Source organism: Cucurbita pepo, chromosome 13, assembly GCF_057944985.1.
Source record: "Cucurbita pepo subsp. pepo isolate OVF chromosome 13, ASM5794498v1, whole genome shotgun sequence".
NCBI lineage: Eukaryota > Viridiplantae > Streptophyta > Magnoliopsida > Cucurbitales > Cucurbitaceae > Cucurbita > Cucurbita pepo.
In genome coordinates this window covers 4,755,068-4,768,369 of record NC_141810.1, presented here as the reverse complement: position 1 = coordinate 4,768,369, position 13,302 = coordinate 4,755,068, and the positions used below count along the sequence as shown (strand labels likewise).

The following is a 13,302-nucleotide window of genomic DNA, read 5'->3' as shown; positions in this document are numbered from 1 at the left end:
AAATACGGCTCCCAACCATCGAGTTGGGGCATTGCCCACCCTAATGCCAAGAAATAATTTTTTCGCTACCGACTGAAAAATCCGCCCCATTTCAAAACCGCCTTAGAACACAAGTGAGAACGCGCCGGTTTCACAAAATTTGGCTACCAACCATCAAGTGTGGCCATTCCCCACCCCAATGCAAAGAAATGATTTTTTCGCTACCGAGTGAAAAAACTGCTCCATTTCAAAACTTAAAACACTCCTAGAAAGCAAGCGAGAACGCACCGGTTTTGCAAAATTCGGCTCCCAACCATCGACTTGGGGCATTCCCCACCCCAATGCCAAGAAATAATTTTTTCGCTACCGAGCCAAAAAACCGCCCAATTTCAAAATCGCCCAAGAACGGAAGCGAGAATGCGCCGGTTTTGCAAAATTCAGCTCCCAACCATCGAGTTGGGGCATTCCCCACTCCAACGCCAAGAAATAATTTTTTTGCTACCGAGTGAAACAACTGCCCCATTTAAAAACAGCCTTAGAACGCAAGCGAGAACGAGCCGGTTTCGTGAATAAAGTGAATTTGTATACAAAACTCATAGTTTTATGTCCTAAAACTCATAGTTTGTATACAAAAACATATTCTATTTTCAATAAAGTTATTATTGATGTTTATTGAGTAATAATTGTTATTGAATAAAGTGAATTTTACGATCATTAATCTAAATCCAGTCAACTAAGAACACTCTGGCTATAGTAAGATTACTTGAACTATATGTAGAGACATAAGAGTGGATCAAGTTCAAGTATATAGTCAAAATGATCTATACTATAAGGATAAGGTTGAGTACCTTATCCTGAGGACACTATGGATGCAGCCCACTTTGTATATGATATAAACAATGTGATCACTAAATTGTACATGGAGACATTGGGGGCGTCCTATGAATGAGTATTACATAAGATCGGACCATGCAGAAAATCACTCTCACTTTATAATGTCGTTTACTGTTGAGACTGATTTTTTCATTCATGACCTAGGTAACTCGACCTTAATCCTGAGCTAACTATGAACCCCTGTTTATTCGAAATTATTCTTAGGTTTGCATGGGTGAGAGTGACCCGAGTTCGCCGACTCAATAAGCCTCCAATTTCAGGGGTAAGATTCGGTGAATAGCTGGGAACATAGGGTGTAAGATAGAATTCACTCCTACCCGCTTTTAGGGATAGTAGAGAGGTTGTTCCCTTAAGTACTGACTCCAGGTCTTGAACAATGAGCCCCACCCTCTCATTGGCCTGAGAGGGATTCAGTTTGGTGGTTGGACCACAAACCAATTGTTCATTAGAGGATTAGTGGGACTTAAGGAACAAGAAGTAACTTAAAACGGTAAATTGACCCAGCTCTAGTTACGAACAACCTGTGAAGGATCGACTTACTAATCATGGTTATATCAAATGGACAAAAATATATCTATAGTGAGGGGAGTGCAACTACTAGGCTATAGTGGAGTGTCCTAGTAGTTAACGAATGGTGGTTAACAAGGTTAATGAGTTTAGTCGGTTAATCTCGAATTGTTGGAGCTCATGATCTATAGGTCCATTAGGTTCCCCTACTAGCTCATATCAGACTAAACCTTAGAACAGTGTGACGAGTGAGTTCGAAGTGTTCGAATTCAAATTAGGGAATATACACTACATATATACGATATATTTAACCGCATTTTGTTTTAATTACGAATTAAATAAAAAGAGAGAATTTGAGATATTTAAATTTTAATTATGAATAGGGATTCATAATCCATATGTGCCTGTAATTGATTGGGATTGGCATTTGAATTAATGTTAAATATTAATTAAATGGTTTCATTAATCATTTAATATTGTTTTAATTTGAAATTAATTATTTAAATTAATTGTTGAATTAAAATGGAGTGGACTCCACCTAATGAAAAAATTCATGTTTAAGTTAGTGAAATATTGAGTCTCAATATATGGATTAACCAAACTTGCATGTTTACCGCATAATCCCACAAATTTGAGTGGAATTTTGAGGGTCAAAATTGATAATCTCGAATTTGCATGAACATGCAAATATGACTCTATAAATAGATTGATCAACGTACATTTAAATTCTTCTTAAAAAATTTTGAGAAAATCTCCCAAAACTCTCTTTACATATACTAAATTCCTATTAAGTTTAGTCACTCACCGGATTTCACAATCACGTTCTAAGGCCGAAGAATAGTAGGAAAGACACTACTGGTGGTTCGAAATCGATTCGTGAGGAAAAAGAAATTTGAACTATAAAATGTTAGTATTCAAATTCGTTGAGTTTTAATGCTTTTGAACATGCTAGCTAATTTACTATAACTAATGTACTTAGAGTGCCTAAGATCCAAATTGCTTCCGCACGTGTTATAGTAACACCATCATCTCAAACTTAACATAATCCTTAGAATTAATGAAATAAGGCATTTCATACCGTTCCATGACATTTGGAGGTTATTTGGGTCATGAACCGAAGATAAGTTACCTTAGGGGCATTATGATCATTACTTGGTTTAGCTACTTAACCTTGTCTAATGACGACCAAATTTCATATATAATCTTAACATTCTATAATATTCTTAGTATTAAAATTTCATGGGCAGCGGAGTTCATTTAGTAAGTCATTTTAACGTTACTTAAATCTAGAGAAAATTGATCGGTTCAAGATCTTAACTCACGGTTCTTGGTGTTTTTCTTTCATATGTCCTTAATTCATACTTAGTTTAAGGTTCATATTGAAATCTAGGCGATTCTTACAAATATTTCTTAAGAAAAGTCTAAGATGGTACTTACCTCGTCGTCGACGCTCGAGACCTCCATTCTCGAACTTTCGATATCCAAATTACTTCGAATTTTCTTTGAAAGATTCCTTAGAATGTTTGGTTTATGGAACCGTAAGGTTTTTTTTATGAGAACCGATTTGGAAGAGGGTAAAAATTGAAAAAGAACTACAGATGGGTTGAATTTTTGGTTTAACATAGCTGATTCAATTGAAACAAATAGCTATAAATTTATACATCCTTATGATGCGAGTGCATTTATCATGTTAGTGGAGGATAAAACATAAAATCTTCAATCTTCCCGTCTCTACTTCCATATTTCTCTCCTTTACTCTTTTAAAAGCAAAAGTAACTAGCCAGAAGAATGTAGTTTGTTGTAGAGCTTTACGTTCAACACTACGTGTAGTAGTTTGCGCTACAAACAGTTCAGTTGAGTTATATTCAAGAAGACACATATAGAGAAGACCTATTACATGGCGATTAATTGATAAAGAAATATATAGTGTAGAGATCTTAAACCACATTAGAGAAAACTACTCACGCTTCAACATAATTGTTTACGTGTTGTGGCACCCAAAAGAGCACACGGACCGAACGATGAATCAATGAGATTCCATTGTTAGTTGTTACTCATTTACTGGCTAATTGTTGAAAATGACGCCAAAAAGTTGAGCAAACTTTGTTTTCCGAACCTCTTTTCATTATTCTTCAGCTAACTGTGGAAGAAATCTAAAAAGTTCCAAAACTGAACTTAAAATGCGAATTCAAATGACAAAATCAACTTCTCACAAGTACAACAGGCCCTATTTATCATACATTCTTCCTATTTAGGATGAACTTAGTATTCTTGCGTTGCATATAGCTGGGGAAGATGCTCCTTCAAATCAGCTTCATCTCTCTCTCACTTCTGGGTTCCTGAAATTATCAGTTGGCCAAAAAGATGAGATAGAATACAAGCGATGGAAGCAACAACTATTATGTTCATAGAGCTTAGCTGAATCGAGACCTCTGAATGTGATCGAGAATGAGTAGCCTTGGTCCGGGCGGGATTTTGACATCTCTAAGCGCACTGTGGATATACCGAGTCAATAAATACATCATATCTACTAATTATAACACCTTAAGCACAACAACTTTATATCAATTTACATGCCTATCAGTGAGCAGAGGCAAAGTCGAATCGGACAATAAGCCCTTCTTGAAATTCTTCTCATAACCCTGTAGGCCAAGGTTATTCAACATGCTTCTTGTTTTAGCATAGTGCACATCTTCCACTGGTGGTTGAGAGAACCTTTCCCCTACCTGCAAAATAGCGTTAACTCTAACACACAAGTGTCCCGGGATAAAAATCGCGTAAAATCAGTGATTTTCTTTTCTGGTTGCCAAGACGCATGACTTGGGACTAACAGCCAAAGACATTCAAGATGGAAGAGTGGTAGAAATGCTTCAAAAGTATCAGAAGAAAATAAAAGAGTTGGTATTGATGCACACCTTGAAAATTCCACCTTGAACGAGGGCGAAAAAGAAACCAGAGGTAAGAGCGTTGGCAGCCTGATTTGGACCTCCCATTCCACTCACCAATGAAAACAAAGCCCCAGATCCAAAAGCAGCCACCATGCTGTAAAAACAACCAAATATCAGAAAGCCCTTATGATATTTCTAATGGGCCCCTATAAAATGGGGAATATGAGAATGAGTTGATCTACTAGGAGAATTTCCATAGCAACTTTGCTAAGATAGCTTCGTTCTGACGCCTCAAGTTACCCACCGATCCGAAGACCATTGATCGCACCCTTATCCACCCCCTCAAAATCAATTTACTAAAGACATCCACCCCCAAAAGGACTGAAAGGGGAAACGAGATCGCCTTATATAACCGGCCTAATGCAATTTCAAATTGAAGTACGCTGCTTAAAACCAAAACCTTTCTTCCCAAGCGCCTTATCGAAAAATCCCAATCCACATGGTCAAAAGACATGTCAAAATCAGTTTCAGAGTATGATCTCTTTCTTTTTACACCTCATATCTCAAGGATCTCATTAGCAACTAAGACTTCGACTCGAAATTCGACTTCCAATAATAAAGGTCCCTTGAGATTCAGAGATAGTGATTGGAAGAACCTTTCCTTAACCTATTGGCTATGACCTTGGCAACAATTTTGTAAACCATCTTAAGTAACTGATCCAAGGGTTCCAGAATCACGAACAACTTAGGAGGTGTTTGGCCGATCAACTTGGGTTGGGTGGAGTGGATAAATAACTTGACTTCACCAATTTCAACAGTATTCGCTATTTAATTCAACAAATTTATCGAGAAGCACCACTAGCGTTCACGATTGAAGTCTGCACATTATCAAAGAATCCCATCTTCCTCTTTTTCCCTCCCCTCCCATGTTAATAATAAGTATTATTAACATACTTGAAAAGTATAAAATGCTTATTTTTCAATTTTTGTTTTATAATTTTCCATAATTATACATCAATATCAATATTTTATAGATATTTCCATAAAATCGAGACTTTATGCTCAAATCGAGACTTTAGTCTCCTGTGTATAATTTTTCAAACAAGAAACAAAAGTTTTTGTGAAGAAATAGAAAGAGACTAATGCTCAAATATTGAACATCTCCTAAGTGGCCTGTTTCTTGCATCAAAAACCAAAGATTCTTTGGATTAATGAATCCAAGGCAATTTATGGTTTGAAAGAAACCAAGGAATCTTTGAAAGATAAGATCCTCGATAGGAAATATCATTTCAAATTCATCAAGATCAAGCTTCTCGTCGGTGTTCTTTTGTCTTAAGTTACTGAAGGTTATTCATTGATAAGATCTTCGATAAGATCCTCGAGGAGAAGAGGGCATATCATTCAGGACTATTATACTAATACCGAAGTCCCACAAGAAAGTCCCTTTTCTAAATTCATATGTACCCTTATTTTAAGTTTTAGTGATAACAAGAACTTGCACCACATTCAATACATAAATGATGAAATATAAAATTTTAAAGGATTAACGGGGAGATCACACATTGGTTAGGGAGGAGAATGAAATATTCTGGAAAAGTTTCCATAGTAGACGTGTTTTAAAAATCTTGAGAGAGACCGAAAGGAAAAGCCCAAAGAGGACAATATCTGCTAGCGGTGGGATTGGACTGTGAGATCCCACATTGGTTGGGGAGGAGAACGAAACATTCTTTATAAGGGTGTGGAAACCTCTTCCTAGCAGACGCGCTTTAAAAACTTTGAGAGGGAGCCCGAAAGGGAAAGCCCAAAGAGAACAATATCTAGTAGCGGTGGGCTTGGGCCGTTATATATGGTATCAGAGCCAGACATCAGACGATGTGCCAATGAGGAGGCTAAGCCCGAAGGGGGGTGGACACGAGGCGGTGTGCTAGCAAGGACGCTGAGCCGCAAAAGGGGTGGGTTCAGAGGGTCCCACATCGATTGGAGAAGGGAACGAGTGCCAGCGAGAATGCTGGACCCTGAAGGGGGTGGATCGTGAGATCTCACATTAGTTGGGGAGGAGAACAAAACATTCTTTATAAGAGTGTGGAAACCTCTCCCTAACAGACGCGTTTTAAAAACCTTGAGAGGAAACCCGAAAGGGAAAACACAAAGAAGACAATATCGGCTAGCGATGGGCTTGAGCCATTACAAAGGTTGAAACTGAAAAAGTAACACAAACAATAAAAACTAAGTGAAACAAAGGCCTAAGAAATATACAAGGCATCTACATAGCACGCCTCATTAAATCCATAACATTTGAGAAGCATAGTTAACACAATATTGTCAGCATGTTTTTTTTTTTTTACCTATTTTAAAAAAACAGCTCAAATGTCTTTGATATTGGTGCTCTGTTCTCAAACTAAAAGATTTGATCTCCAAAAGGAACATCCTTTGGATGACCTTACTTGAACAGGACCTGTTCAATAGATTGTATAAATGTGTCTTTGAGTTCTAAAAACAAAAGGAACATCCTTTGGTTACAGCTTGTAAGAGACTTCTTTTGGCACTTAATCCTTGAACAAACAATGGAATCTTTCAGATTTTCTCATCTTTGTGGCCTTGAAGCAAGTTTTATGACCATTTTTTAGCTACAACCTCAGTATTCTTTGTGCCAATTGGAAGAGTTTCTTATCCCTCTTCCATAATTTCATTTTCTTCAACCAAACTAGTTTTTCATTAAAAAAGTAAAATGAAATTAACAAAGCCAGGGAATGCGAAGCTTGATGATAGGTCTAATTATGAAGCAGGAAAAGGAACCGTACCTTGACTGGACATCCTCCTTGCCTCTCAATCTCTTCATAACAGAAGATATGCCGGCATTGACACCGGTCATCACGGCAAAGTTGCGAGCCTGTACTAAGGGACCTCCAGCAAGAGCCTACAATTTAGAAAGAAAACCATAAAAATTAGGTACCCAAGATTCCATAGCATCATATTTGTTCATTGAAGAACTGAAATGTGGAAATAAGGTGATTTTCAATTACTCTCCTTAATATTGTAAGAAAACAAAAAATAGGAAGGGACAGAGTAGGACCTGGGCCTGCTTGAAAGAAGCCATGGCTTGAGGGTTGAGGCCGACCTGAGGAGTGGGCAGAGACGAAGAAACGTCGTTGGTGAGAGTGCCCATAAAACCACCAATAGCAGCGCCCTGCACAGCGCTGGTGGCGGTGACAACGGCGGCCTCAACTGGGAGAGACTGCTTGGCTAACCAGGCTTTGAACCCATTTTCCAACTCCTTGAAACGAGCTTGAATCTGCTCCACTGGGTTGTGTGGAGGAGTGAATTCAACCGCCACGCCCTGTTTCCCCTGCTCCATCTACAATACAAATACGACTGGAGCGTTTGATGTTCTTGGCTCCTCCCCAATTCCGGCCGGCGACAGTTAATTTTGCAGAAAAGTTGAGGGTTGAAGCCGGATGAAGAGAGAATGGATAGATAACAATTATATATTTCGTTTACTTATTTAATCCTACCATCCCAACCAAACCCTAATATAAAAAAATGCTAAATTAATACAAAATAATTTTAATTTAAAATTTATTTATATATATATATATCCTTTACTCTAAAAATATATATAATATATATATATTTCAAAAATATATATATTTCAAAAATATATATATTTCAAAAATATATATATTTCAAAAATACTCATAAATTTTCAAAAATCATGTTTATTTATTTTTTTGTTTATAAAATTAATCAGTATTAATGTTACATTTAAAATTTGATGAGTATTTTAAATATAGTACTAATCTTAAAAGTATTTTTGAATTATTTTTAAAAAGTTGAGATGTATTAATGAAATATTTTAAAGTTGTAGAGTATTTTCGAAATATTATTAAAAATTTAAGGGTATTTTTGAAATATTATTAAAAGTTCAAAAATATTTGAAGGGGTATTATTGAAACTTTTAAGAATTTAGGAGTATTTACGGGACAAATCCAAAATTGGAAGGTATTTTTATTAATTTAGCAACAAAAAAAATAAATAAATTAAATTAAATATACTAAAAATAGTGTTAATTTAATCTTAAACGGTTGGATTTTTCACAATTTCCTACAATTTGATGATTGTGTTTTCATTCTCCAAATTAAATTGGCATCAAATTCCAATACAATTTGATTTGTGAAATTAGATTATTATTGTAGTTTTAATTTTTAAATGTTAAATAAAATTATTTTGAAAATAATATTTTTTTTTTTTAAGAAAAAGTTTTTTTTTTTTTTTTTTTCCTTCCCTTGTTAGGAATGTGTCTCTTAGCATTTGCATTTAGTTTTTTTAAATGAAAATATTAAAAAACAAATTAGCTTTTTTAACTTTTTGACTACATGCATTCCACCTTTTTTTTTTTTTTCCTTTCTTTAATTTTATGTTATTTTAATTTGGTAAAAAATTGAGAGATTATCTGTAAATAGAACAAGTTACCTTATTAATAAAATAGTTCCACATTTTAATATTTCGAATTAAAAGGATTTAACTTTTTAAAACTTTAGACGGATTCAAACTTGTTATAACATTTATGCTCAAGTCTAACACCCCAAAGTGAAGAAAATTAACTCAAATAAGAATAAGTCGTCCACGTAGTACTCAAAAGATTCAAGCAAAAGAATTAAATGATTCAAGTAAAAGTGAACAAAGTTCGTCCTTTTCAGGATCTAAAATTTTTTTCAGAAGAATTGGAGAAGAAAAAATTAGAGAAAGGAACAAAAAGGTTTTTTCTTTTTTCAAAATTTTAACGAACTTTCGAAATTTTAATTCCTTATCTACAAGGAATTTCAGGATGGTCCATAAGAAAAAAATGACTAGCAAAAAAGTTTTAGAAAACTTTTGGATTTTTTCTGATAAAAATAAAAATAATATATTCAAAATGGTAAATGATCAAAATACCCTGAACTTCGAGATAATTACAAAAAAAATGCCACGGATCGAAAAATCAGATATGCAACCGTGGACAATCATAGAAAATCCCTTGAACCTCCAAATCCAATAGTTAGAACTTCACCAAATTTGATTATGTTCTAGAGAGCACATAGCTCACCACATCCAATGACTAGAATATAAATTGGAAGTCGGTAGCTTGTTGATTGGAGATTGAGTGAGATGATATTTTTTATGGATAATCCAGGAAACTCAATCTCCAAATCACGATCATTTTAGTGGTTTCAACATCGGTTTAAGGTTCCGTCTGAAGTTGGGTCAGTAGTATGGAACAATAATCAAGTTGAGTCGAACTTCCAATGGCAAGTAATAGTCGTTTAGATTTTGGGTCTCCTACTCTCGGATTTCTTCCAAATTCGAGAGCAATTGTCCATCATTTTCCTTCAAACTCATTTCTACAACTTCTAAAAAAGATTACTCACAAGTTCTATGAAGGAATCGAGCACTGAAAGAGCTTAGAACTTATTCCCCCAAAAGAGGCCACCATTAAAGAACTTCAAGGAAAGCTTGAAAATTCACTCCGAGCATACAAGCTAATTCGTCTAGTGAAATCAATCCCAATGAGTTTATACACCTCTAAAGAGTATTTCCATGGAAGACCACCAAGAGAAATAACTCCAAGAACGTGCCCAATTAAAGAAAATCAATTTTTGGTATAATTTGGGATAAGTATCGAATTCCCTCCTCCGATCCATTTCTCCTCAAATTAAGCATTCCTTAGCTTCAGAGGAACAAGTTTGATGAAGAAACGAGAGCTAAAATGTTGTGGAACGAGCCGTCCAAGAAAAGGAAGTTTTGCATTTTTTGGGAGAGTTGCAGACTGAGGACAATTTCTTAAAATTAAGGTCCCACACTCAAAAGACGTTCCTCCAAATCAATCCTTTAGCTTGAGGAAAGAATAAGGAAGAGGTTCCATGAAGAAATCGGGTCCTTAAAATATTTAAAAACAACTTCCCAATAAGGAATCCTCTATTTTAAACTCCGACGAGAAATCATATTTTTGACAAACTTTGGAGGCAAATATCTTAGGCTACGATCCACGAGAAAGTATGAAATCAATCTCTACCTCTTCCTTGTAACACCATCTTTAAGTTTCATGAAGAAATCAAGGGGAGAAACACTGTGCATATATGTGAAGAAGTATAGTTTTAGAAGACGGCGCACATAAACACCCGCGTCTTTTTCCTGTCCAGAGGAAGAAGACGATGATGTGGTCGGTTCAACTGAACTGGCCATGTTAAACCAAACTGTGATCTTTCCTTGGTTTTTCTTAGTTTTAACCCTCTTCTAGACCGGCTCACATGAAAAATTTTATGGTTCCAAAAACTAGACACAATAAGGAATCTTTGGAAGAAAATTGAGGTAATTCGGATAGCAAAAGCTTGAAAATGGAGGTCTCGAACGTTGATGACTAGGTAAGTAGTGATCTTAGACTTTTCTTAAGAAATACTGGTAGGAATCGCTTGAATTCCAATATGAACCTTAAACCAAGTATGAATTAATGATAAATGAAAGAAAAACACGAAGAACCGAGAGTTAAGGTCTTGAACCGATCAAATTGTTCGAGATTTAAGTAACGTTAAAATAACCCACTAAATAAACTTTGGTGCCTATGAATTTTTAATGCTCGTGTATTTTGGAATATTAATATTATATATGAAATTTGGTGGTTATTGGATAAGGTTAAGTAGTTAAAGTAAGTAATAGTGTAAACTGACCATAATACCCTTAAGGTAATTTACCTTCGGGTTCATGATCTAGTTGGCTTACTAATGCTATGAAATTTTGTATTAGGTCTTATTTTATGGTGATTAATGATGTTGTGATGTTTGAAAGTCATTAGATAAGGTTAAATAGCTAAACCAAGATTTAAGGGTAAAATAACCAAAATGCCCCTAAAACTCTTTATGATATTTTAAGGTTTAGACGTGCTCCAACTTGCTACTTCTTATAAGGCATATTCCTAAGGACATGAAGGTATGTTTAAAATTTCAAGTTGATTAGAGAAAGTTTGGAACCTAAACCAAATTAGGAAGATGTGAAGAAAATGTTGTTCAAACGATCAAAAAATATTTTAATTCATGCCACATTGAAGAAAAATAAAGTTTCATTATTATATATTTCGGGTGGATTACAATTTAGAGTAATTTAGAGTTATTGTATTTCATTAATATATTTTAAGACTTTTTATTTACTTCGTTACATTTACATAATTATGGCCATAAAATATGAATGTTACAACTTTAATAGTTTTATTTTGAGGCTATATAAATTCATGTATGTTGTATGTGTAAATAGACTTGGAAAATGTAGTAAAACAAGCATTTGTGCTTTCCTTTAGCCAATGACTAAGTTTCTTTACAATTCTATGTAGTTTAGTTTGCATAAGAATCATTCAAGCTTATCGTCAATCTTGCTTTGGAGTGATTTGAATTTCAAACAGTGTTCTTGCCTTGAGATATTTGATAACAATAATCAAGCTAGACATGATTGATCTTACTTGTGGAGTGATTCAAATCTAAAACAAGTGTTCTTGACTTAAGATATTCGATCAACAAGGGAATCCGAATCTTATTCCCCTTGTAGTGATTTCATATCATTTGGTATCACAGCTTTCCTTTTGGTTGATTCCTTATCGTTTAGTATTAGAGTTTTCCTTGAGTTGATTCCTTATTAATAACTTTCTATAATAACTCATGCTTATTACTATAATGGGTTCATAAACTAAAAAATGCATGATGCAATTATGCCCGAAGAATAATACGAAATACATAAAATGTTTAGGATTGAGAACCCAAAGAAGGTACTACACAAACTCTACAACTATTAAGATAAGATAATACACTCCATGCCTTAAAAGATTTCATGATACGAAAGAATGCAAGGTAATACTTTAATTATGTCTAAGGTGACCCATGATCTCCTACCACGCAGTGCTTTTAGAGGCCCATATTTTCTTTTTCTAGGTGGGATGCGCTGCACTATGTAGTGCATGTTTTTCTTAACAGGATGTCATGATTGGCCTCATGTTTTCCTCACCTAGAAAAGGAAATCATGGGCCTCCTCAAATAGCACAATAATTGGAATTTCTTATTAAGATAGTCTAAATCAATCTCTTATATTACAATTACGTTCTAAAATAGAAAGAACCGAAAAAAAAAAAAAACTGACCAAAAAATCGAATTCATTCAGAATTTGACGACGATTGAGCGATAGCTACGAATTGGTGATTGAGAGAGTGATCCACGCGAGCTAGTGGCACGCTCACTGTTCATGCATTCTAAACCCTAAACCCTAAACCCTAAACCTACCTTGCGAAAAGGACCGCCAACGTTCATACAACTACGAGAGGTAAGCCTCACATGCTTTAACGCGTTTTACTTCGTTAGATTTCAAATAAGAGTAAAGGGAGGAAAAGGGCCGGAAAACGACATTGGAAATCGACGTACGGAAGAGAGGGAAAACTGTCAGAAATTGTTGCTCGAGTTGGGTGAAGCCAACGAAGTCCATGGACTTCAGGTCGTGTCAGGTCGGAATCCAATTGCCGCCTGCACCAACATAACCCAAACCGTTGCCCTTGGCCCATTAGCGCCTCAGCCCAAACCGCACGCGCATCTGCAGCTCGTGATCACCGAACACCTGCAATCCAATCAGGCTGCAGCAGGCTGTGAACCGCGATCCGAATGCCAATTATCTTAAACCTGCACCGAACACCCTTCGGCTCAGTTGGCTTAGACGGCTCGGCTCGGCGACTTATTTTTCTGACTATTCAGCTAGCTATTCGGATTTTAGCCCAATTTCCACCCTTTCGACCCTCCCGAACATGTTTTCGACCCTAATTAAGGTAATTGAGGTCATTTTAATACCATATTTAACAACTTTTAATTGAAATTATGTTAAAATTGTGAAATACTAACGAAAGACGATAAACGATCTACTGGCGATAGCTTGGAACACTTTCGAGGAGCGGGAGCTAACGTAATTAGGAGAACACAAGCTAAGACTAATCAAGTAAGTGGCCATATCGTCGTTAGGTTATAAATTATATGTT

The 13,302-nt window shown here is 35.5% G+C and overlaps 1 protein-coding gene across 1 annotated transcript; it reads right to left on the bottom strand.

Annotated features, from left to right (window-relative positions):
- Positions 1–3,472: 3,472 nt before the first annotated feature.
- On the bottom strand, positions 3,473–7,760 carry LOC111808056 (chloroplastic import inner membrane translocase subunit HP30-2). The gene is made up of 6 exons (XM_023693835.2): positions 7,342–7,760; positions 7,070–7,185; positions 4,296–4,422; positions 3,958–4,106; positions 3,811–3,873; positions 3,473–3,719 (listed from the first exon to the last, which is right to left on the bottom strand). The coding sequence occupies exons 1-6, from the start codon at positions 7,621–7,623 to the stop codon at positions 3,695–3,697; spliced, it is 762 nt and encodes a 253-aa protein (XP_023549603.2). The 5' UTR covers positions 7,624–7,760; the 3' UTR covers positions 3,473–3,694.
- Positions 7,761–13,302: the final 5,542 nt, after the last annotated feature.